Raw genomic sequence first — 26331 nt, 5'->3', positions numbered from 1 at the left:
TCACGAAAAAAAACATGCTAGGTTAATTGGCGACTCCAAATTGTCCATAGATATGAATGTGAGTGTGAATGGTTGTTTGTCTATATGTGCCCTGTGATTGGCTAGCGACCAGTCCAGGGTGTACTCTGCCTGGGATAGGCTCCAGCACCAAAAGCAGTAGAAAATGAATGAATGAATGAGTACGTAAGTGTGTTAATTTTGTTGCACCGTGTGTGAGGTGTGAGGTTAATAAACAATTTTAATCAGCGCATCATCCTGGTCTGATTCCTCTCTTCCTCCATCCTTCCCCATAGACCATAAGGAGAAGTCTGGCGGCAGCAACATGGAGATCTTATACATTCTGGTTCCCAGTGTGGCCATCCCATTGGCCATTGCTTTGCTTTTCTTCTTCATTTGTGTGTGCCGCAACAACCAGAAGTCCGCCAGGCCAGCTGCGCCTCGCCAGCCTAAACCGGTCCGTGGACAGAATGTCGAGATGTCCATGCTTACGACACCATACAAGCCAAAGGTACGTCACTACAAAAAACAAATTCCCATGAGAAATAATGTACATCCAATGAATCACCTAAAAATATTAACAAAAAATACATTTTATAGAGAATTAGTTAGTATGATACTACAACACAATCAGTTGAATAAAACATTATTATTATAGAACATTGGATACTGCTGTTGCAGTGTGGCTAATAGAGCTATTTTATCACCAAAACCACTAACCACATACCTGAACACGCGCATTCTATACACTTCCACTCCATTTGGGTCCAGCCTGTGGTGAAATCTAAATGAAGTCTTATGCTGAGTTTGTCTTTTGAAGTCATGAGTCCAGACTGCAAGAGCGAGTCATAACACGGCACCACCAAGTGTGTGTTGATTCAAATAGCTCCGCTGACTGCTGCGGTTGCGTGTGTTCGTGTGCATGTCATGGAGACCTTCATATCTTTTTTCATCAAAGCCCAGCAGGTCGTGGAATGTTTGACAGCACCTCTTTTTTTGTTGCTCCCACACTCCTCCTTATGTCATAGTAAGCTGCCGCTCCAGCAGCCGACACTGAGCTTGCATGAAGATCGGTTTTTTTCTACCAAGGCTGCATGTATCTTTCAACGCATCATGCCCATCAATGGCTGTGACGATAACCATAGAACATTGTCAGAAGTCACTAATATATTGTATTTACTTTTTGGTGATGAGTGGGGGACAGGTCAAAGGTTACGGGCTTCCTTGCTGAGTGTAAATGACCTTGTGTCAGCTTTTCAAGGATCAAAAGAAGCTTCTAACTGTGACAACTTGGCATGATTTTCAAGTTGGAATTTCAGTTCTCGCAGACGCAAAAAAAAAATCTTTAATTATTTGCACATTAGTTATCCCTTGCTGTGGTGTCAATTTTTTTTTCAAAAATATGTTAATAAATACATCATGCTGTTCCATCGTTGAATACGGCGTATCATTAGTCACAAAAAGTAAAGTATGTGTAGGTTTTAAAGCAAATGTTATGTATTTTTGCAAAAAAAAGCATAAAAATGGCTAAATGAGCTAAAATACAAATACAAGGCATTCATAAGATGCATTCAAAGACACTGTGGTATTCTACGCTGGTCACTATGTTACTGTGACGTTCGGTGAGGAAAACAGCAAAACAACAATTCAAGTTTGAATTTTCTCGCAACAGGCACAATAATCTCTCATAACAATAACAAGCAGGGCTGCACGGCTTACGAGTGGTTAGAGCACAGGCCTCACAACTAGGAGACCCAAGTTTGATTCCACCCTCCAGCATCTCTTTGTGGAGTTTGCATGTTCTCCTCCCACATTCCAAAAACATGCTAGGTTAATTGGCGACTCCAAATTGTCCATAGGTATGAATGTGAGTGTGAATGGTTGTTTGTCTATATGTGCCCTGTGATTGGCTGGCGACCAGTCCAGGGTGTACCCAGCCTCTCGGCAGACAATTGAGACAGCTGGGATAGGCTCCGGCACCCCCACGACCTTTGTGAGGATAAGCGGTAGAAAATGAATGAATGAATGAATGAATTAAAAAAAAACAAGCTAAAATTCAACCCTGAACCCCTGATTACACTTCCTGTCCTCTCACCTTGGGAGCATATTTATAGCAACACACACAAGCACAAGTCTTAAATGGCTTCTTTGGACTATAGGCGTGCTTGTTGATTTATAGACGAGAAATGCTATAAACTGTATTTAAAAGGTTGTAAACTGTTTTTCTGTGCCATTCATTAATAAGGACTCGTACATTGTAGAAAGCCGCTTATTGCAGTCCGAAATTAACCGCAATTAATGAGGGATTACACATCTAATGGGGTAGTTACATACAAACAATAGAATGTTTATTATTGCCATCTAAGTATGTTTTACCCCTTCTTTCCTCCAAAGGACTGCATGGATGGCTTCCATGCAGGGTCAATTAAGGGTCAACGCCTGTGACAAAACACTTAGACACACTTAGACACAAATGCGGTGGCGTAAGGAGGATCTGAAGCTTTGGGTGTGCTGGAAAAAAAAGAGTGAAACCAACTTGTAACTAAAAACATGTGTCTCATAACAACACACACACACACACTGCCGGTCCCCCGCCCCCAGAGCATACAAGCCAGTGTTTGTCAATGCAATTCCAAAGTCGATATTATTTGAGTTGGTTATCTGCAATTGTCAACCAATTAAAGTTTTATTTTCTTTTGCATAACCTACATATAATTATATTTGTATATCATTGTAAATAAAGTTAAGGGTTTACCACTGAAGCTTTCCCAGTATCACCATTTCAGGTAAATGATGTCTCCCAATCAACAGTAGTGCAATTCACATTTCGAACATCACAACAACGCCTTTATTATGCATATGTGTGTGGTCTAAATAAACAGACGTACAAAGAAAAACAATAAGTCTTATCACTCATTTTGTAAATTTTAATGCAGAAGTACAATTTGCTGCATTTAGTTATCTGCACCTAGTTGGAGGAGTTTGGAACAGCGTAAGACGGGAGGACAATAGAGGCGAAGTGGAGCTCATTCCGCAACTCCAGAGTTCTCCAGGCTCCTCCAGTTCTGTTCCCACAGTAAACGCTACTTGACTTCATTCATTCCACACGACATCCGGCTCTACAATAACTCATATTTACTTGTTTTTACCATATTTTACACATTATTTGAAAATATGCAAATATTGTTTATCGTATATATTTGTATGTTTTATATCTCTTATATTGTTTTTATTTTTGTGTCTTTTATTTATTATATCCTATTCATATTTCATTGCATTACGACATCCGGCTCTACAATAACTCATATTTACTTGTATTTACCATATTCTACACATTATTTGAAAATATGCAAATATTGTTTATCGTATATATTTGTATGTTTTATATCTCTTATATTGTTTTTATTTTTGTGTGTTTTATTTATTATATCCTATTCATATTGCATTGCATTATGACTGAGCTACAGTAACCAAGCAATTTCCCTTGTGGAACGATAGTCTGTCTAAGTCTTTGATGACAAATCTCAGAAAATACACCCAGAACGTGAATTCAACTTAAGTTACATGGTGTCTTTGAACGCAACCCTTCATTGCTCATAATAACATGCCTATTATGAGCATGTGATGTTGAGAGTGTGATGTTCTGCTAGTGTTAGCTAATTAACAGTACAAATCGGCATATTTCAGAGTAGTTGCAAATGGTGATTAATCATGATAAATTAATTTGAAAACCGTGATTAATCTGATTAAAAAAAAATTTATAATCTGTTTTTTCTTTGCAGAGTAAGGCCAAAGAGCTCCCCTTGTCAGCGGTGCGTTTCATGGAGGAACTTGGAGAGTGTACATTGGGGAAGATCTATAAGGGACACCTGTATCTACCAGGCATGGACCAAGCACAGCTGGTTGCCATCAAGACCCTGAAGGACATCTCCAGTGTCCAACAGTGGAGTGACTTCCAGCAGGTACACTGTCAGACATTTGTGTATGTCAAAAAATCCCAACTATCCCTTTAAGTCGTTTCTCTCTTGTTTCCAAAGAGTTAGACACTGACACGTGTGACAGTTTCCACATTTGTGCGGATTTCAAAAATGTGGCACTAAAACGCAACGATGCATTTACCCAAGCTGTTACTTTGCCAGTGGAAAGCTTCCACTGTCTTCCCACAAGCTCTGAAGCATGTACTGTTTTATTTCCACTGAATGTACGTACAGTCAATGCGGTGTCCAGCGAGAGACTGTGTATATGGAAAAATGACAGCAGATGTGACCAAGAAGGGTGACTGAATATAGATTAAAAAATAAACAGCGACCATCATCAGGCCTTCAGGATCAACCTGAGTCAATTATTGCCACCCAGAATAAAAACATCTGGTCTACTTGAAAGGTGTCAGAACCTCAAAATGAATCACATGAAATTCATTTGTTCGTTTTCCTCATCCAGGAGGCCGCAGTCCTAACAGAGCTGCAACACGCCAATGTGGTGTGTCTGCTGGGCGTGGTGACCCAGGAGCAGCCTGTCTGTTTGCTCTTTGAGTTTCTTCCTCAAGGCGACCTTCACGAGTTCCTCATCATGCGCTCGCCCCATTCTGACGTCGGCTGCAGCAGTGACGAGGACGGAACGGTTAAATCCAGCCTGGATCACGGTGACTTCCTGCATATGGCCACCCAGGCAAGAATGGAGCTTTTTGGGGATGTTAACTAGTGATGGTCAGGTGGTCCTTGGGTTATAAGCATGCTAGACTGCCATGTTGAATTTTAGTGGAAGTCGTAATTTATACTTAACTCCTAAGTCACTCACACTGGAAACACATGAAGAGCGTATAAAGTACAGTAATAAAATGCCTGGTAGGATAACCTCTCCTCTTCTCCTCCCAGATCTCCTTGTAACAATGCATGGAGTCCATGTACCGGCCATTGCTATTGATTATGACTGATTTTTCAAGGCACACTAATAAGCATAATATTGTTTTCTATGGCTATATAACCATGGAACCTACCAACAGAAAGATTAGAAAAAAAATTGTTTCTACCTTTTTCCCGATCTATAGTAACCAGCAGTAGAACATACTTAAGTTTCAGGAAAATATCAGTTCCCAACAAAAAATTTCAAGCATAACTTTCAATCATAACTTCCATTTTTTTTGCTTTTGTGAAGTTCAATAACATAAACTGCATCATAATATAAACAACTCATCAAAATAAGAATTTATTTACAAATATAACGCCATGAATTATTTACAATTTTCACACAAGCAAGCTCCTATCAGATGCACTTCTGCCACCTTGTGGCCATTTTTATGGCTTCAAACTGTTTGAAAAGTTACCTCTTTTATTGTGCACTCGCACAACAACATAAAAATGCATATACAGTAAAATATATACAGTAAATACATCTTTTGGAGCGAGTGTTTGGGTTTTAAAAAACGTATGAATACAGAATGTCTTTGGTGTTGAATGAGTAAAGTGATTGATTAACTGAATTTCAGCTGGACCGATGAATTGGGTTGGAAAGATAAAAAAAAAAATTATTTAGGAACCTTTTCTTTCAAATAAATGTTCCACAGAAAGTTTGTGGAAAATGACCGTAAAATGTCTGCCCCTTTATGAAGCATAAAGTGTTACACTGTATTTACCGGGATTATCATATATCATACACACGTAAAAATATACATGATAAATGGCGCTTCGGCTTCTGGCATATCACAGGTTTTATTTGAAGATTGCAATGTGGTCAAGTCCTATAAAAATCACATCCTGAAATCTCTTTTTCAAACTAATATAACCCAGGTGGCTGCTGGGATGGAGTACTTGGCCAGTCACTTCTACATTCATAAGGACCTCGCTGCACGGAACATTCTAGTTGGCGAGCAGCTCCACGTCAAGGTATCTGACCTGGGCCTCTCCAGAGAGATCTACTCGTCAGACTACTACTGTATCCAGCCCAAAACCCTTTTTCCGATTCGCTGGATGCCTCCCGAGGCCATCGCCTACGGAAAGTTTACCACAGACTCCGACATCTGGTCGTTTGGAGTGGTGCTGTGGGAGATCTTCAGCTACGGTCTGCAGCCTTATTACGGCTTCTCCAACCAAGAAGTGATGGAGATGGTTAGAAAAAGGCAGCTATTGCCCTGTCCTGAAGACTGTCCCCCAAGGTATGCCCATAAAAATGATCTATTTTGGACACGTGCTTCAAAACTCTAATTTTCCTCATAATGTATGTTTTGACTTTGTGTAGGTTCTATGGTTTGATGACCGAGTGCTGGCAGGAAGGCCCAGCACGGAGGCCTCGCTTCAAGGACATCCACAGCCGCCTACGAGCCTGGGAGGGGCTGTCGTCTCACGCCAGTTCCAGCACGCCGTCTGGTGCCGGAGGTAACGCCACCACACAGACCACTTCGCTGAGTGCCAGCCCAGTAAGCAACCTGAGCAACCCTCGCTACGCCACCACCGCTGCCGCTGCAGGGTATCTCTACCCGGCCCAGGCTTTAACCACCCCGGCGCAGATGGCTCACATTCCGGCCTGGGCGCCCATGGCGGTGCCTCAAACACATCAGCGCTTTATTCCCGTCAATGGCTACCCGATTCCTCCGGGCTACGCAGCTTTCCCTGCTCACTTCCCTCCCCAGGCGCCACCCACCAGGGTAATCCAGCATCACATGCCGCCTCCTAAAAGTCGCTCGCCAAGCAGCGCCAGCGGCTCCACCAGCACGGGTCACATCAGTGGCGTTCCCTCCACTACGGGCTCCAATCACGACGCAAACACACCGCTGTTGTCCCACTGCATCATGCCAGGGAACGGCGGAGTCCCTCAGGTGTACGGACAGCTGTCCCAGAAGGTGGCAGGACAACTGGACCACACGTCGCAAACATCAGCGCTGCTTGCGCCTGATTCTGACGTAATGATGTATAATGACGCCGTAATCACTGCAGACCTGTAAATAAAAGAAGGGAGCATCACTCCTCCCCATTTGGGACCAATTGGAGACATTTTGCATCTCATCCAGGGACCCATGTGAAGACTCTGACAAAGTGTACTTAATACCATAACCTTTCAAATGTTGCATTGTTATTTTAACCGTTGTGTAAATACAGTACATGAATGAGTGAATGAAATGCAAAGTTATATTTTATTATGGTGAAAAAGAAGTTCCAGTGTACAGTAAGTGGTGGAGTCAGTGTTTAAGGACTTAATTATTATACAGAGACTACCTTGTTTTAAAATAGTAAAAAAAAAATGTTCTTTCCTTGTAAAAACACAATTTATCGACCCTCAACTTAGTAAACAATAACTGGAAGTGTGCGCTGACACAAACAAAAAAACTAAAACCAATAGCATGCTTGGTTTTAACAGGGTGAAATTCCAGGTTTTTCAGTCTTCAGACCCCAAAGATGACCTTTGACATTTAGTTTTATGCATTAACCAGACCACTAGCAGTATTTGTTTAAACGCTGAGTGAAACTTCACACAAAATCTCTTCAACTGAATGTTGCTTTTTTTTCCCCCTGCATCTTCAATGACAAGTAAGAAGGATTCTATCCTGTATTATCTCCGTTTGTGTCCCGGGATAATCAAATAGGAGGAAGATATGACAATGACATCATATAGTACATGCAAGATTGAAGTTTGCATCGTTCACCAAACCTTTACAGACAAAAGACGCAGGGATTGCTTTTGTATTCTTCACTGCTTTGTTTCTATTTTTTATTTTAAATATTCCACAACTTTTTTTTGCATTTTTGATTACCTTAACATGCATAAACTCAGTAGCTCCTGCCACCAGTTTCACAGAATATTTCGTAATGTGGTCCAAAAATCACGGGTTGTATTTCAAAGAACTAGTCCAAGGCACTTCGACCAAATGAGCCCAAATAAAAATCATAGATAGTAGACGAACGGGCAATTTTATAAGGATTTTAGGCTGTTTGGGTTGTCAAACATTAATAACTGGGCTCCATAAAGTCAGCTTTTTCATCATAATTGATGTCCCATCAACGCTGCTTGTAGCTTTAGCTTGTTTTGTTCATTTTAATTGAACATAATAAAAACCACTCCAGTGTAGCTGTTAACAATATTTCAAGGAACATTAAATATTTCAACTTTTTTCATTGTGTGCCGAGAATAATCAAGTCGCCAGCTGCAAAATAGCACACAAACCGCACTTTGGACACCGCTGCCTTAGGTGAATCTTCCCATCAGTCGGCTCTCACGCTCACACAGGAACAGTTTGTTGTATTTGTATGTGTTAATATGGATCGGATATGACTTTTTGTGGTGTTTTTTTCAGTGTTGGACTTTTTGAAGGAAGCTTGTATTCATGTCTGCATTGTGGAAATCAAGGCAGTGCTACCTTTTCATTATGGATTTTTTTTTTTTTTGTTATACCAATGGATTATTAAGGCCTGAGTCGTTTCCCAAAGAATAATTTTATTGCTTATATTTAACTATACTGAATGTTTGATGAAAATGTAAAAACCAAGATCCAGAAACACACCATATGTGTATACCCATCACAAATATTTGATGGTGCTCAGTTAGAGGCAGGTTTGTGTTAGACAAGAAAAACAATCCCAGAAACACACGCAGTAGCATAACCGTTATGAACGTGTGTTAGAAATTGACATCCTATGAGGCAGACAATCATTCCTGTAGGTGTTCTTCTACGTATGTATGTGTTGAAATCCAACAATGAACGTGGCCGAGGTCATTTGCATGGGCGTTAGAAAGTCAGTATCAGTGTGATACTCTTACATACACACATGTAGAACTCCCTCAACATCATGAAAATAAATCAATTGGGGCATGGAGGTTGTATATATAATGTAGCAGTGCAAAAACCACTTGTACACAACACTGTGAATTTAATCAAATCAAGGTACTTTTTTTTTGGCAAAACAATCATTTGGATTTTTGTCTGTTTGTTTGTTTTACATAAAATCAAATCTTCAATTTTTAATATTTTAACTCGTCATTAGGTGCCAGTTACATGTAAATGCGGTTTACATTATGTTTGTACCACCAAGAGAGGCCTTTTCTTTGTATGAATATTTTTGCACAGGTTGTTTTGTATTGCAAAGTCATTTATTAAATAATGTTTGGTTACATTGTGGTTTAAATGTGGTCTTTCTTTTCTTCATTTTTTATTTTATGTTATTTTATTATTTTTTTTCACTGTTTGGCGATCTTTTTGTGATTCAGCTATGAACAGGTGATCCTGGCTCTTTAAAAATAATTGCATTGTGGGAAGTTGAGTGTATCTCTCTCGCGCGCTTTCTCTTTCTGTCTTTCTCTCTGTTTCTTCCTTCCGTCTGCCGCGCCCTTTGTTTCCTGCATCCTGATTGGCTGTAGATCATTGTCAATCAAATTCCCTTTAGCCACCCTGACAGTGACTCCTGACTCCTGAATGTGTCATGCTAGCTTGCTTGTTTGTTAGCGCTAGCTTGTAAATTAATCTTCATTAGAGGGCAATATATGATAACAAGGATACAAAAATGCTCCAGTACATCATTACAGAGCCAGGACACAAAGAAATTAAAAAATATGCGTGAGTCTTTGCTCAATACTTTTGGTACTTACATTTGGTCATTTTCACCCATTCCTATTTGCAGCACCTTTTAATATGGTAGGTATCCGTTTTTAAAAAAAATCAATTTTAAAGCATTTTAAAAAATGTTCAAATTATGGTGTGTTGTTGTGTATTATTTTGAGAAAAAAAACTAATTCTATAATGGCCATGGTCTTGGGGGATGCGCTGTACTGGAATATGAATTATTTTGGCCACAAGGGGGCGGCAAAGTACATTTTTCGCCGGTCCTTGTGTTTTTTGTGTTGTAGCATCAGTACCAATTTTGGCCAACAGATGGTGCTTTGGAGCTATATGGTGCCTGGGACTGTCAGCTGGTAATAACATCATGACAGTATGTCTTTGGCCTGTGAGGGAAACATGATTCTGGGATTGTTTTTATGTGTGCTTGCGCGCGTGTGTGTGCATGTATGCACTTAATATGAACCTGAGTGTTGCCGTTTGAAATGTTGTTTATGTTTGACATAACCCAATCTGCCATTGTGTATGTGTTTTAAGTAAACCTATGAGTAGAGGCCAGCAGGGATGGGTGTGTCCTGTCTCAGTTAACCCTATGCTGTAATCCCTTGTTTTCAGTAAAGCGGGCAACATCCTTTAACCACAAGTGTGTAACCAAGGACAACCACTCCCTTTCCGCCAATGACAGTCCAGCCCAGAGGGTTTTGGTACAGGAGCTCCATTTAGCCTCTTGAGTTGTGTGTAATGGGCTATAATAGATTTTTTTAAGTAAAAGAGCGATGTAGGAAGATAATGAATAATGTCAGGTGAAAGTCGAGTTACAGGTGCAGTGCATTGACTGGTTGAGAAGGATTAAGGTGGCTTCAAAGGGGGGTCATTGGTGGGAAAGGCTTTGGTATGGAGTCCTGGAGCGTGCAGGCAAAGAGAGTGCATGGTGCAATGCAGAGATGAACTGTTAATTTTAGAATCAGGCTGCGTCTCTATCCATCCGCTGGGAGGATCAGAAATGTGGTTGAGGGATTCATTTGAGAGTGTTCTGACTTTTGAAGTGTGATTATTGAAGTCATTGTAATTAGATACTGTAATGAATGCTTATCTGGCACATTCATGCAATATTGATGATGATATTACAGTTGATTGCCTAGGAAAGGAGAGAAGCCTCAACACATGTTTATTCAGTTTCTCGCAAGAAATGGGGACCAATTATTTGTAAACTAATTGTTTACTGCTTAAATCTGGTGGTCGGGCACAATGTAATTTAAATGACCTCGTCTTCTACTTTGCAATATTTCTTTTAATCACTGTCTCTGGGGAATAGCTCACCATCAGGAATATTTCTTGTGCAACATTGAAAAACGGTTAATGAGATCCACCGCAAGAGCTGTATTATAAGGTCTGCCTTTACTGCCCCAGAAAGAAAGTAATTGAGATCTATCAGTCTGGAAATGGTTATAAAGGCATTTCCAAAGCATTGGGACTCCAGCAAACCACAGAGAGAGCCATTATCCACAAATTGCAAAATAATGGAACAGTGATCACCTCTCCCAAGAGTGGCCGGTCAACCACAATTAGCCCAGGAGCACAGTGATGACTCATCCAAGAGGTCACAAAAGACCCAACATGTGTTTACTTCCAGTCCTATTTACATTAAATGTTAATTGGATAATACAAAATCAGTATTATTCCCAGTCTAAAGTTCCTGCTTCCAAGCAGCACATATTAGTATACATTGTTGTATATATTTGTATGTATGGAAAAAACTCCACTCAATATTCACCCTTTAGAGTTCTGGGTATGTTTTTAAAAGCTGCATTGATAGGAACAAGCCCCAGGCGTCGTAGCAATGCTGCCATTTAAGGTGGCTTATAAAATTTGATGTGTTGAAGCTCCATTTTTTTTTTATACATTTGGTGCATGAAGAGATGATTCTGGCACCCTCATCTTAGGTTTCTTCCCTGTATTTGAAGAAGAAATTCAACAATTTTTACTTAAGAAAATCTACATACAGAAAACACATTTTAGAAAATACATATTTTTTTCGTGTCCTGCATGTTCCACAACATAAGCAGACAATCATTTAGGTTACAAACAATTGAAGGCTTACACTTGGACCAACACAGAGTGGAAGAAAGGAGTAAGAATGTTGGTGGCGGAGGGTGTCGGGCAGCTCCTGTTTCAGCATGGCTTCCTCTATGTTGGCAGTGATGGAACCCTCCTACAAGACCCTGATTGTTGGGGAACATGAGCAGAGTTTTGCTGAGGGCCTGACAGGTGCTTGACCTCTGCTGACCTGACCTGACCTTGGAGGCAGGACGTAAAGTGAATGCAGTCAAGTGAATTGCATGATCATCACCGCCTGCTTTTGCTCCAAAGCTGTGAGTTGGATTCCATGTGCAAACTTCATGCTACTATTTAACTGCTTTGTTTATTTTTTAATACTACTTACTTGTTATGATATACGTTACTATCTTTACAATACTCTACATCCAGTGTTTAACACTAACACACTCTCTCTCTTTTTACATAATATAAAAGATGGCAGCGGTGCAGTGGAGTGGAAGGTGGACCTACATTCCTTTGCTCTATTCATGCTCCACAGGTTTGAAATCACATGATCCCTCCCAGTCTACTGTAATAACCACTTTAGATTGATTCATAAAGACAGAGACATTAACGAACTAAAGCCTGGTATTGTATGGTTTATTTGTTTCAGACATGCTTAACAGGTTATATTAAGGAACATCACATCGTGATGCGTAATTCAACATGTCTGAAAAAGAGGGGGAAGAATGAGACTTTTCATCCTACACATTGGCAGTCCTGAAGGCTTCCAACATTACGGGCATGACAAGGAGAGCCCACCTGAGATGTTTTCCATTCAATACAGTGCAGGTGGGTGCCATCATGATCTTGGGTGCTTTTTCCTTCGGTGAAACAATTGAGCTTCAGGTCGTGCAGGGGTGTCAAACTGGTTATGTGGCAACAAAAAATCGGATTAATTCGTAATCCGACATTTGGTTTGCATGATACCAAGAAGTGGTTAGCGTGCAGGCCACACAGCTAGGAGTTCGATTCCACCTTTGGGCATCTTGGGAATTTGCAGGTTCTCCCGTGCATGTATGGGTTTTCTCCGGGTACTCCGGTTTCCTCCCACACTCCAAAAACATGCTAGGTTAATTGGCGACTCCAAATTGTCCATAGGTATGAATGTGAGTGTGAATGGTTGTTTGTCTATATGTGCCCTGTGATTGGCTGGCGACCAGTCCAAGGTGAACCCCAGCACGTCCACGACCATCGTGAGGAAAAAGCGGTAGAAAATGAATGAATGAATGAATAATTCGTAATCCGACATTTGGTTTGCATGATACCAAGAAGTGGGTTACACGATGTTCAAGTGGTTAGCGTGCTGGCCACACAGCTAGGAGACCTGAGTTCGATTCCACCCCTGGGCATCTCTATGCAGAATTTGCATGTTCTCCGTGCATGCGTGGGTTTTCTCCGGGTACTCCGGTTTCCTCCCACATTCCAAAAACATGCTAGGTTAATTGGCGACTCCAAATTGTCCATAGGTATGAATGTGAGTGTGAATGGTTGTTTGTCTATATGGTCCCTGTGATTGGCTGGCGACCAGTCCAGACTGTACCCCGACAGCTTGGATAGGCTCCAGCACGCCCACGACCATCGTGAGGATAAGCGGTAGAAAATGAATAAATGATACCAAGATGAGCTTAGTCTGAAAAGGTTCTTAATTGAGCATGAAATATCATGATAAATTTGTATGTTAAATGAAGCATTTGAAACACAAATGTAATGTAAATGTACTGTACGCTAAAAGACTATGCAGTACTTGGATGCAGGACACATTGCGTTGCTATTGAAATGACCGTGCATCAAAGTATGCAGCAGGCGGGTATAAATAGGCCTGGGATTAAGGACCTAAATAGCCTACAGACAAGGACCACACATGCAGAAATATCGCCTGTTCAAAGCGCCGTATCTATACTTTGTTTTAGAAACTACCTGCGATGAAGAGGATTAATATGATGGTTGTGTCAATAATCACGTGCTTAATTTGATTCATAAATCAACTGTTTGATTGCCATTCACACCAGAACAAAAGTTTTGTAGAATTTTATCACATACCTACATACAAGAGAAACAAATATTTGAAACATGTCTTTTCCCAAATAAAATAAAAAAAAAATATGGATTGATAATGCATAACCTATATTTAGCCCACTTTATTGTAGGTTTTTATATAAGGAGCTGCAGAGTCGTCATACAAACACAGGCATCCCCAAAACAGAGCCCTCCTTTTCCCCCCGGCCTTCACTTCTCCCTGCTTTCCCACCCTCCTCAACCCTCTCCACCCTTCCTTACCTTTCTCCGCCTGCACTCCACTCAGTCCACACAGCCTCAGCCTCTCCATCTAGTAATCCATCCATCTTTCCAGAGGAATGGAGGTCTAATGCTTTCCATGTGTGTGAATCAGTTGTGGGGCTCCAAGCGTAAGGCCTGCCATTCTTTATTCACTCCCCCTTTCCACTTCAGCTTCTTTCCAAAAAGGCTTAGAATCTGGTTCCACTCAGCCCTTGAAGATTTGAAGATCGGTCTCCAATGCTGGGGCCCCTCCTGGCCCGAGGCTGTCAAGGGAGGTTGGTTCACGGTCCCTGGATCTGAGCACCCTCCACATTCTGGGCCATTGTTAGATAAAGGAATAGGCCAATTAATCACATACCTAATGGTTATATTCAAAAATAGCTTAAAAAAACAAAACAAAAATGGATTAGGAGTGATACATGAAGCAACACGATGAAGAGGGCCGTGAACATTGAACACTTTGGACCCCCCCCCCCTTTTGTACAGCATTGCAATGATGGCGTCAAAGAAATGAAAGATTTTTCATGAAATGGTCACAGCAGTGATTTGTATTGCTGAAAGGCTACTGCTTTTATCTTCCATCTTCTTACACCACAGCCCCTGGAATACTGCAGCATCAACAAAACAGTCTTTGTGTGACACATTCTACCGTGTGGGTAGCTCCTTTCAACTGCACCGTGAGATCAGATAGGTGATAATGATCACGCCCCTTTTCCTGGTGATAAGACATGAATGGATGTCTTTGCACTTTCACATGCAGCCATACACGTGCGTATCATTAAATCGTCACGTTTATTATGTGTACTTTTCTCTAACTCCCAAGCCAGTTGAATAGCCCTGATTTGGGCGATTTGGGCTATCAGGTCTGGGGAAAAATAGACCTGGAAGGTTGCACAAAATATAGGAGTTCAAACTTTTGTTGTGAATGGCTTTGTGTGACATGTTATGTTTTGCTTTTTCTTTGGAAGTGTGAAAAAGTGCCCCCCCCCCACAAAAAAAAAAAAAAAAACTGGTGAGTGTGGTGTGAATGGTTGTTTGTCTATATGTGCCCTGTGATTGGCTGGCAACCAGTCCAGGGTGTACCCCGCCTCTCGCCTGAAGACAGCTGGAATAGGCTCCAGCATGCCCACGATCCTCATGAGGATAAGCGGTATAGAAGATGAATTCATGAATGAATGAACCTAACAACTGGTTGGCCAACTTATCACAATCAAGCGTTTTTGATAACTTGAGTGTTTTGCAGTGCGATGTAGAGGAATTTTAGCCCACTCATCTTTGCAGAATTGTTGCAATTCAGCCACAATGGAGGGTTTTCCAGCATGAAGCGCCCTTTTAAGGTCATGCCACAACATCTCAATAGGATTCAGGTCAGGATTTTGACTAGGCCACTCCAAAGTTTTCATTTTGTTTTTCCAGCTCTTCAGAGGTGGACTTGCTGGTGTGTTTGGATCATTGTCCTGCTGCAGGACCCAAGTTGGTTTCAGCTTCATGTTACCAAAAGATGCCCGGACAGTCTCCTTCAGGATGGATTTTGGTTCCATTTATCACAAGAAGTCCTCCAGGTCCTGAAACAGCAAAAGAGCCCAAGACCGTCACACTACCACCACCATATTTTACTGTTGGTATGATGTACATTTTCTGTAATGTGGCGTTACTTTTGCACCAGATGTAATAGGACACACACCTTCCAAAAAGTCAACTTTTGTCTCATGAGACCACAAAGTATTTTCTCAAAGTTTTGAGAGTCATCGAGATGTTTACTGGCAAAACTGACTAACTTAATATACTTCACAACTTTATTATTTTCGGCGGCCATACTGTGAGTTATGTCTCATGAACATAGTCGCCACTAATAGCATCCCAGTGGGACAAAAACAAGCTCCAAACTAACTGCACTGCTTGCTCACTGTGGTAAAGTCACATTTTGGAGTCCGGAGACCAGAAGCTACAGGAGAAATGGAAGCTTTTCTTCATCGTATAGTATCGGGAGATATCATTTCTGAGCTATCATAAATAACAGGAATCGGCTACAAGTAGCATAAATTTGGTTCTACCCGCCACTGCTGCAGTGGGGCCCTGCTTGATGGAACATGAGTTGGCAATAAATTATATCAGTTACACGAGCTGGGGCATGGCCGCAAAAGAGCCAGATTTATAAGGTACTACGCAGGAAAGAAAATGATGATAAAGCAGTTAATGAACAGCCATTGGCGGCGATATCCATGTCACCAGGTCTCCCTCCTTATACTGGATCACACAGGCCTGACAGCTAAATGGGTAGCAGGACAGACAGTCCCTTTAAAGTCAACCACACAAATGGCTATACAATTTATGCTGATCATAAACAGATGCAGTACAGCATGACTGAAGTGCTTTCTATACTGATGGAGTCAAGCGGCTGTAATCACTGTGTTGTATGTGTTGTCATCGAAAACACAAATCTAACACAAACACATTTAATTAAGAATTAAAAAAAAAAAATCAAAAAGGCCCCCCACATCTTTTTGGACTTTTCTTTGTGTGGCCCTTGGTGGAAAAAGTTATATATATTCTCCTAACTATTTTCCTTTTTGTGTTTTTTTTCTTCCTTAGGATGAAGCAACCATTCAAAATCATACCCACAAAAAATGTGGTCCAAATGAAAATGAGGACGACACCCTGGTCGCCGGTATGTCCCAAAACCACACTGTGGCAGCCATTTCTTCACGATTGTTCTCTTTGAGCCCCTGGCCTTCACTGTTAAAGAGGGTGCCAGTTATTGGCTGGAAAATGATTTAATTGGAAAAATCCTCCTCCCCACATACAAACTGTCCCTTTATACTGGAACTGAGGTGGAGGTACCAGAGCCTTTAATTATGGAAGGAAGAAAACTCCTTTTTCCCACCCAGTGAAGACGTGACCATTCCTGCTATTAAACGCATGCATCATCACCACTTTCAAAAAAATCAGATTTTCTGTATACTCAAATTAATATTTCATGCTCACTTGGGTGGTACACAGTATATTACATGACACAACATATTGTGGTTCCTCTCCTCTTCCTCCCTTCCGTTCCTTTCATCTTGTACAATTTACTGCTCTTGTCCTACTTTTTTTTTTCTCCATCTCCCACTTTGCTTTTTAAGGTTTTTGTTTTAATGTCTGCGTCCCTGCTGCAGCACAACACACACATTCACTCATAATTGCATACAAACACATGAAGCAGCAATACTTGTCATTATCAGCATCCAGCAGGCAGCCTTTCAGTCATATTGCTCGGTTATGTGTTAGTGTTGCACATAGTTTGTTTTTTTTTTACCCTCACGACAGCTTACAAAGTCCACTGACTCCTTGATTTCACTTTGTCTTCCTCATGCATACACACAGACGTCAAACATAGCACTGCACAAAACAGCAGTTGTGAATAGAGCTAGAAATAGCTTTGCGTCTGACTTGGAATCAGCTTAAGTCTTCAAAGAGAACATTTTGATGTAGCAATGGGAGCGAGAGAGTGAGATGGGGGGAAGAACAGCGCAGATCTGGTTGTTATATCCAGCTGTAAGAAGGGGGCCAAAACTTGAAAGAAGCCAGTTGCCATAGAAACAGTATGGCGCCTACTTTATCGCTCTACCCTGCTCAGACAAAAACATGTAAGAGACATAGTCATAAAAATGAATGGCAGTAGATGAGTAGAATTTATACTTGGTATAGACGTTCCATAGGAGGGGTGCTTAATTGGCAGCCCAAAAGCTTTTAATTTGGCCCACCAAACATCGGGCGAATAATGTAAGCATCCAGTCAACCTTCATGCAGTACTTCCTTTGCTCTGCAGGGGGCGACACCAAGGTGTACGGCTCAGTGATGCAGAGGTAACAGAAGATGGATCGCCTTTAAATAAATAAGGCACTATCAACAAAAATGTTATCCTCACGAGGGTCGCGGGGGTGCTGGAGCCTATCCCAGCTGTCTTCGGGCGAGAGGCGGGGTACACCCTGGACTGGTCGCCAGCCAATCACAGGGCACATATAGACAAACAACCATTCACACTCACATTCATACCTATGGACAATTTGGAGTCGCCAATTAACCTAGCATGTTTTTGGAATGTGGGAGGAAACGGGAGTACCCGGAGAAAACCCAAGCATGCACGGAGAGAACATGCAAACTCCGCACAGAGATGCCCAAGGGTGGAATCGAACTAAGGTCTTCTAGCTGTGTGGCCTGCACGCTAACCACTTGATAACCGTGTAGCCCACTTTTTGGTATCATGCAAACCAAATGTCAGATTACGAAAGCTGGAGCCTATCCCAGCTGTCTTCGGGCAAGAAGCGGTGTACACCCTGGACTGGTCGCCAACCAATCACAGGGCACATATAGACAAACAACCATTCACACTCACATTCATACCTATGGACAATTTGGAGTCGCCAATTAACCTAGCATGTTTTTGGAATGTGGGAGGAAACCGGAGTACCCGTAGAAAACCCACGCATGCACGGGGAGGACATGCAAACTCCACACAGAGATGGCCGAGGGTGGAATTGAACTTGGGTCTCCTAGTTGTGAGGTCTGTGCGCTAACCACTCGATCGCCGTGCAGCCCGTAACATTTTACTGAACATTTAAATTTGAATATGGACTACAGTACAAAATATGCATTTTCCAAAATGACTTTGTAAAGAAGTAAACACTGTTTTGACAGAATACAACCTGCGGAGGCACTGTGGAACCATCACAACTTGACGCAGTCCATCTTCCAATGCCCACTGATCATTGGCAGGTGCGTGGTTCTGGGTTTTTTAATTTGGACCCATGCAAAACTCTGGTGGCTTGCTGTAGGTAACATTTGGTTTGTACATGTTGTGTTTTGAGCATCTGCCTGTAAGACATAGCGTCCTGCGGCTTTTTGAAAAACGCCTGACTCATTTTTAGCCATCCTGGCGTGTTGTCATATATAGCAAAAAAAGCAAAAGCCACATTTTTAACTGGATCAAAAAGCCATTGACAGAAACGAGTAAATGTTGCAGGGTCCAGTGCGTCAGTAAACAATATGTGTCGCTGTGCGTCCAATGCCGCTTGTGACCCCTGAACAATGTGAGCCTTTCTGCAGTTTAGATCTGTTTCTTGTGAAAAGCCTTGTGATGCAGGCATTATCAGGAAGCGGGTCCAGCTAGTTTGTCCCAGGAGGCTTTCCTGTCAGCAGATGGATGGCTGCCCAGAGACCCAAAGCTCTAGTTCTGAAGCTGCCAGGACGTCAGTTGGGAACAGAGGGGCTGTTTACATTTAAGTCTAACATACAGTGATCAACAAGCCGCCATGGTAATCGAGAAAGAAGATCTTGTTACTCGGTCAATATCAGTCGTCGTCAAGCACAGTGTATTGGCATCAAACTCATATTCAAGGGGGCTGCAATACATTGTTCAGGAGTTGTAGTATAATAAGCTAAATTAATGTTTTTTTCGTTACTTAAAAATAAAAAAAATGTCAGAAAAGAAAGGTACGAAATGCCCAATAATATCAGGGTTACCCTGAGGATTTTTTTGAAGCTAGCTTACCACTTTGAGTTCATACACGGGAAGTCAAGGGTTTCCAGCCAGTAGCAGTGGGCAAAGTTGTCTGTAAATCATCGGGAACGCTTGGCAGTGTGACCAATCACATTGAAGTGGATGTGCCTGGAGGCGGGGCGTTTTGGAAATACAGCTAGAATAGGTGCAGATTCTGGAAGATCTAAAAAGCTTTCTGTGCGGGTTATTGTGTGTAGCTGCTTAGAGGAGTCACACTACAATAAAAAGGGCCAAGGAATGAGCATAATCGGTCCCCTTGTATTTGAATTTGCTGAGGATGACTTAATCATTGGAAAGCTACTCCCCATATTCAAATTGAAACTATAGCATAATTAGCTTCTGTGCAATATTTTCTTAGCTACAAAGGTGTTGAATTGATCCATCACATTCAGCCTTATTTAGGACGACAACGGAAAGCAGTTTTTTCCTTGTTTCCTGTCTATTCCGACACTTTATCAGATGTCCACGACAGGTAACATATTTTACTTGTAATGAATAAATCTCCTTCCATCAGAGCAACATTAAAGCTGCATGTGAAATCTCAAGGTCTGGCTGTCTGGCTTTGAACCTCACAGAGACCTCGCAGCACCCTGCAGCTCAATAAATATATCCTCATTTCCTCAGTCCTCGGCTAATAAGACACACTTTTTCTCCTCGGCCACTCCTTTATCTTTCCAAAGCAGGTGGCTTTGTGTGAGCCTCTGCTGTAATTAAAAACATGCAAATGGCATAATCGTATAACGCCACTCTCTGTGTCTTACTTAATGAGGGTACACTTTTTATGTAATTAAATTCTGCAGTTTGCTCGGATGGTGCACTTCTTTTGGGGGAGATATGACAGTCAGTCAGTCAGGATTAGTATTTTTGCAGTGGTGTGGCTTTGCTTGTACTGTGTTAAGAACATGAGCCAAGAGATAAAGTCATAACATTAGGAGTAAAGCATGTCACACTAGGTGTAACAATTGATATGTATGCTGTGAACCCACTTCTGTGGTACTGCCATCGGGCTGCTTTACACAAACACTCATGGTAATGTATTCATCACTTTGTGTTAGTGAGTACCATCACCCTAAAACTGCTCACGGGTTTTGTGGAGGGGAACCCATTAAATATGTAGATACATGGCGGAGATTCAGGATCTTTTCCTGTGCATTAAATTATATATTCATCTTGATGAGGTTTTGTTCATTAATATTAAAGCCATCGGGAGTTCAGAGAGTTTTAACTTGGCGTGGGTTACTGTGGCAGCAGTAGCTCGTGTTTTTATCAGGGAATAATGTGCCTATTGTGAGATAATTTAAATCTGCAATAAAAGCCTGTTTTTTTGGTGATCACTTTTGGCATTAGTCAATTCCTCATCAAAACATGTTGTAGGAATGTTGAATTCTCGTGTTAAACAATACCAAAGTTTCAGATAATGAGGTTAGCGCATTTGGAAGTGAGCCCTGAAAGAAGTTTGGGATGGCTCAAAACGCTCTGTTTGAAAAGGCGTGGTAAAATCGTTCCTTTGTGATGTCACAGAGGGGCGAATTTCCTTATATGGTTCATAGTTATGAAGCACTTTGGGCATGTGACCAATCACAGCGGAGGCAGGCCGTGGGTGGATAAATTAAAACAGGCAGTTTTGGCAGGAAGCACAAATCAAATGAATAGGTGTAGATTCTGGAAAATCTAGGAAGTTTTTTGTGTGGGTTATTGTGTGTAGCTGCTGACACCACAACTCAATACAAAGGGTCGCAAAATGAGCATAATAGGTCCCCTTTGCTTTGGAGAAAGTAGAAAGGGAATTATTTTTTTTTAAACTTGTATCTGTAAAAATAGGTCAGAATGAGTTGAAGAGATTGTATAGAGAAAAAAAAACAGCTCGGAAAGCAAAAAGTGGGGAATGGCCTTTGCAGAGAAAAAGGATTTTTCAACTGATGATGCATGTCGTGGAGACAGCATGTCTTGCCGTTCGATAAACATCCTTGTACTTTGCCCGAGTGTCAGAGCATCTGACCGCCATGTGAACATCTGATGGAGTCTGCAGCCAAACACACAAACAGACCATCCATTCAGTAAAAGTAAGAATCAGTCACGCTTTTGAGCTGTAGAGCACTGTCCTGCAAACCAATGGGTTTGTCCATCACACTTAGTGCCTTCTAAATTAAACATATACAGGAAATCCGCGCTTTTCACTGGGGTTGCAATCCGGGACCACCAGCGAATGAGGAAAATCGGGTGTGAGTAACTGAGATGCCCATCAAAATGCACTGCTGGTTGGACGTTGATGTTCTCCGACGATTAGACTTAGATTCAGCTCCAGAACCCTCTCTTCAGTATGCCTCATAAACTTTTATTCATTTACTTTATTCGTTGGCTGCACAGTGGAAGAGTGGTTAGTGCGTAGGCTACACAGCTAGGTGACCCGAGTTCAATTCCAACCACGGCCATCTCTGTGTGGAGTTTGCATGTTCTCCCCGTGCATGTGTGTTTTTTCTCCGAGTACTCCGGTTTCCTCCCACATTCCAAAAACATGCTAGGTTAATTGGCGACTCCAAATTGTCCATAGGTATGAATGTGAGTGTGAATGGTTGTTTGTCTATATGTGCCCTGTGATTGGCTGGCCACCAGTCCAGGGTGTACCCCGCCTCTTGCCCGAAGACACCTGGGATAGGCTCCAGCTTTCGCAATCCGACATTTGGTTTGCATGATACCAAAAAGTGGGCTACACGGTGGACAAGTGGTTAGCCTGTAGGCCACACAGCTAGGAGACCTGAGTTTGATTCCACCCTTGGGCATCTCTGTGCGGAGTTTGCATGTTCTCTCCGTGCATGCTTGGGTTTTCTCCGGGTACTCCGGTTTCCTCCCACATTCCAAAAACATGCTAGGTTAATTGGCGACTCCAAATTGTCCATAGGTATGAATGTGAGTGTGAATGGTTGTTTGTCTATATGTGCCCTGTGATTGGCTGGCGACCAGTCCAGGGTGTACCCAGCCTCTTGCCTGAAGACACCTGGGATAGGCTCCAGCACCCCCGCAACCCTTGTGAGGATAAGCGGTAGAAAATTAATGATTTTATTCATTTTCTATGCCTGACTTTGAGAGAAAGACTGGGTACTATACTACATATATATATATATATATATATATATATACATATATACTACAATTAGTCAGTAACTTAAGTATCAATGTTGATTGGTAACCATGAAATCGTATGACTAGAGATACATTTGCTTTCACAAATGATTTGCACGTTTACATCATAATTCCAGCTGCCTTGCTATGTGTATATATTATTCATTTTTGGACTCACCTATTTTGTGTTTGACTATGAAAGTATTTTTTATAAGGCTGAAATGTTGACACTAATAATTAATAATAACAAAAAGGCTTGTATTTGTATACAGTGAAAGTTTTAGCATTTTTACTAAATTAAATATGTATTAAAATGGATCAAACTGGATTGGATTGCGGCTCTCTTTGGAAAAAGTTTAATTGACTTTGGCTCGATACCAAAATTTGCAGTATGGCTCACACAGTTTGAGGCGCGCATTCACATAAAATTAGCATTCTGAGACACGTCTGCTAGCCTTGGGATTTTATGCTTTTTATTGTTTTTTACTCCGAACCTCTGCATCTACTTAACGCATAAACAGTCGTTCAATATTAACTTCCTGTTGATTGAATATAATGAAGCAGGATAAGTTGTAAATCTGAGCTAAGGTGAATCCTTGAGAAAATATTTCCCAGCTGTACCTGAAGGCGTCATAGCACCCTGATCCATTGATCTGTGGATCCGGACGTCTGTATGACTGCGTTTCCACGCCCCCTTTACTTTCACCCCCATTGTGGTGAATCTCGGGCTCTCTCACACGCTCTGCCAGACTTGCAGGAGTTTAGAGGCGCGGACCAGAACCGGTCGCCTTTTCAAAGAAAAAAAACTTATTTTCCACGCATGGATCTATTTTGTTCACTTCTGGGATTTCGAGTAAGTGCAATGGTTTGCGCTGCTGGGTATTTTGGAGCGCCAACAGGGAGGCAAAGGCCACACGGACTCCACACAGCAAAGTTTTAAAAGTAGTTTTCCCTTTTTAAGTTGTCGTCTTCTACCCGCTCACACACGGTGCTTTGTGGGCTTTGAAGAACCGTATAACCATCATGGCGAGGCGGACCAGGCGGAGCACTTTGGCTTTGACGCTGAATCCGCGCGCTGCTTTGCTGGATACTCTGCTCGGGCTTCACGGGAGCTTGTCGGCTTGTGCGTGGGGCTTCCTTTTAACATGTTGGGCTCTTTCTTGTGGATATTGTCGAGCTGACACGGAGTTTTCCATTCTGGAAGAAGCACAAGTTCTGTCCCAGCAGATGAAAAAGCTGTCCTCTCAGGAGCTGGGAGTCTTTACTATGCAGGTAAATATGCTTTTAATGGTCGTTTGTGGGGGATCTTCTTGTGCCCACTTGGAGTGGGAGGAGCAGGAATCGAGAAAAATCGGTATACCGGTATAAACAATGTTTGAAACAATATGTATACCTTTTAAAACCACAACAGGGAAGCATTGCTGAGGATTGTTACGAAACAACAAGCTCTCTTTGAAGTTATTATGTGGGCCATCAACACGCCGGAGCTTCACTTTACTCCCACCAGGCTCTGTAAAACTCCTAAAGTTGAATCTGATTTAAGGCATGCAATAGGCAATCATCATAAAATATTTATCTTGCAGGCATTTTAAATTGCCATATTCAAAATGCAGTCGGATATGATGCCATCCTTTTACTATTTATTATCACCAAAACAAAAATCATGTCTCTTTATGTGCTGCTGCGGTGCCTTAAATGCAACTGAATTGTCAATCTGTGCTGTAAGACAACAATTGTTATGGTTTTATTGATTTCTGTTTACAAATTACATTTAAATGATCATTTAGGAGGCTGTTTTAGACCCACACACAAGCAAAACATTATGCATACAGGTCTAGTAAGAGTATACATATACATAAAAAAAAAGGTCATACACTGGTATTTCATGTTAGACTCCCTTTAGATTCAATACTGACAACACATTTTACTGTGGCGTTGTTTTCACAATCTTCTGCAATGTCACATTTATTTCTGACCAGAGTTGTTTTAATTTTTCATCTGGCATTGATGGCGACCACTGCGCAAAGCCCTTCCACTTTTTAATAATGCATTGCATAGCTCTTAACCCAATTTTAGCAGTTTCAGCAATCTCCGTAGATGTTTTCATATGCTTAATGCATGCTAATCATGTCACTATTCCGAAATAGATTAGCATCTTTTCCATGATCACACTGCATATGTTAGTATTAAATAATGTCTTTTTACTGTAAATATAAGCACCCAACCGTAGGTGCTGACCTGACTGCTTAGTTACAGTGTGTAGAAGTGTATACTTACATATAAGCAATGCTTCAATAATACACACACTGCTAATAAAAACATGATTATTCTTCCAGGACCAGAATGTTTTACATAATACTGGTATTGCATCCTATTATGTTGAACATGTTTACTCAATGAAGTGTCCGTTTATGTCGTCCTTTCAGAACAGTGCTGGGCCCATCCCTTTATGTTAATTAGATTTACTATCAGGTGGTTGTAATATATAGTTAGAGCTATAGACATTCTTCATGGCTTATTCTGACTGATAAACCATAATCAGGTATGGTGCATATAAAAGTATCCCAGTTTTTGTATATACGTAAATCTTCAGAGCTGCAGACTAACTTTTTAGGAGTGCAAGCAGAACATTTAGGGGCGCACACCGAAATTGAATTACAAAGTAAACATCCACATTTCCTCTAATTTTCAGTATATTACTGACAAATACTATTAACTCCAACTTTGCTCCATTTTAGGAGTCAATGTTGATTGGCAAAAAAGCTCATTTGCACGTTACTGTGAAGTACCGGGCTGAAGTGTGGAGCAGAAGGTTGTCCGCAATAAAAAAAAAAATATATATATATATATATATAATAAAATCAGCAAATTGACTATTAGGCTTGCCAACTTGTGCAACTTTGTGGTCATTTGTCATTAAATACAGGCATCATATCTGAAGCGCAGAGCGTAAGGTTGTTAAGTGCTTAACAAAGTAAGTTAGCACGTACCTCATGAACGTGATAGCCACCTGTAGCTTCCCTGTGCGACAAAAACCTACTCCGGAATACTCCGGAATTATACTTGTTTGTTTTAAAGACACGGTGTCACTGTGGTAAAAAAAAATAAAATAACTGTAATTCGGATAACTCTTGCACGCGAGCTGATGCTGGAGCGACGGAACAAAGTGTGATCCAGGCAAAATGTGTAAACAAAGATGGTGGAAAAGTCGATAGAAATGTGAGCGATCATCCATCGGTTTAAACTGTGACAAGCTGTCATCAATCGACTATTTTTCATTTTTACAGTAATAAGGGACAAATTGTGTCACATGTCAACTGGCGTACGACCATTTAGTCGTAGTCCGGAGCCCTGATTTTATCTCTAGCATTGTAAAATGTAAGTTCTTGAAAAGATCTTTTTATTGTGGCAGATATATTTCATAATTACTCTTTGAAGAGGTCGTACTGAACTCTTTTGCAGAGGAGTTGAGATGCTTTCATGTTGTTTTTCAGCCCTGCGGGACACCACTCTATGTAGGCGTTTAATTGCAAAAAACCTTTATCGAACATTTGCTCCGAATCTGTGGTGTAAAGTAAAAACATCACCTTGCCGTGTGCAAGCTAGCAGAGCCTCGTTGAGTCGCCAAATGGAGGGAGATGCAGTGTGAGGGAAGAAGGTGGAGGGGGTTGCGGGGGTCGACTTCAGAGGCAGAGGAGCTCACAGGCCCTGAACACCGAGGCGAGGCAGTGGGGGAGCCCCGGCCCCAAATGGT

At 41.5% G+C, this 26331-nt stretch overlaps 2 protein-coding genes and 1 long non-coding RNA gene across 3 annotated transcripts in view; 2 read left to right on the top strand and 1 right to left on the bottom strand.

Moving 5' to 3' along the window:
• Positions 1-7632, top strand: part of ror1 (receptor tyrosine kinase-like orphan receptor 1) — a 139346-nt gene extending 131714 nt beyond the window's left edge. The window contains exons 8-12 of the mRNA XM_058073556.2: positions 294-508; positions 3780-3959; positions 4438-4665; positions 5784-6148; positions 6232-7632. Of these exons, the coding sequence (XP_057929539.2) occupies positions 294-508; positions 3780-3959; positions 4438-4665; positions 5784-6148; positions 6232-6934 (1691 nt within the window). The 3' untranslated portion in view covers positions 6935-7632. The remainder of the gene's footprint in view (positions 1-293; positions 509-3779; positions 3960-4437; positions 4666-5783; positions 6149-6231) is intronic.
• A 6068-nt stretch (positions 7633-13700) lies between these two features.
• LOC144898347 (uncharacterized) overlaps positions 13701-26331 on the bottom strand; it is an 86414-nt gene continuing 73783 nt past the window's right edge. The window contains exon 4 of the long non-coding RNA XR_013627250.1: positions 13701-14229. This is a non-coding gene — a long non-coding RNA (uncharacterized LOC144898347). The remainder of the gene's footprint in view (positions 14230-26331) is intronic.
• cachd1 (cache domain containing 1) overlaps positions 23269-26331 on the top strand; it is a 68733-nt gene continuing 65670 nt past the window's right edge. Inside the window, exon 1 of the mRNA XM_058073793.2 lies at positions 23269-23849. Coding sequence (XP_057929776.2) covers positions 23601-23849 — 249 coding nt within the window. The 5' untranslated portion in view covers positions 23269-23600. The remainder of the gene's footprint in view (positions 23850-26331) is intronic.

This window comes from Doryrhamphus excisus, linkage group LG4 (assembly GCF_037039965.1).
Source record: "Doryrhamphus excisus strain RoL-2023G ecotype Guam linkage group LG4, RoL_Dexc_Guam_v1.1, whole genome shotgun sequence".
NCBI lineage: Eukaryota > Metazoa > Chordata > Actinopteri > Syngnathiformes > Syngnathidae > Doryrhamphus > Doryrhamphus excisus.
This window is presented reverse-complemented; position numbering and strand designations above follow the sequence as displayed.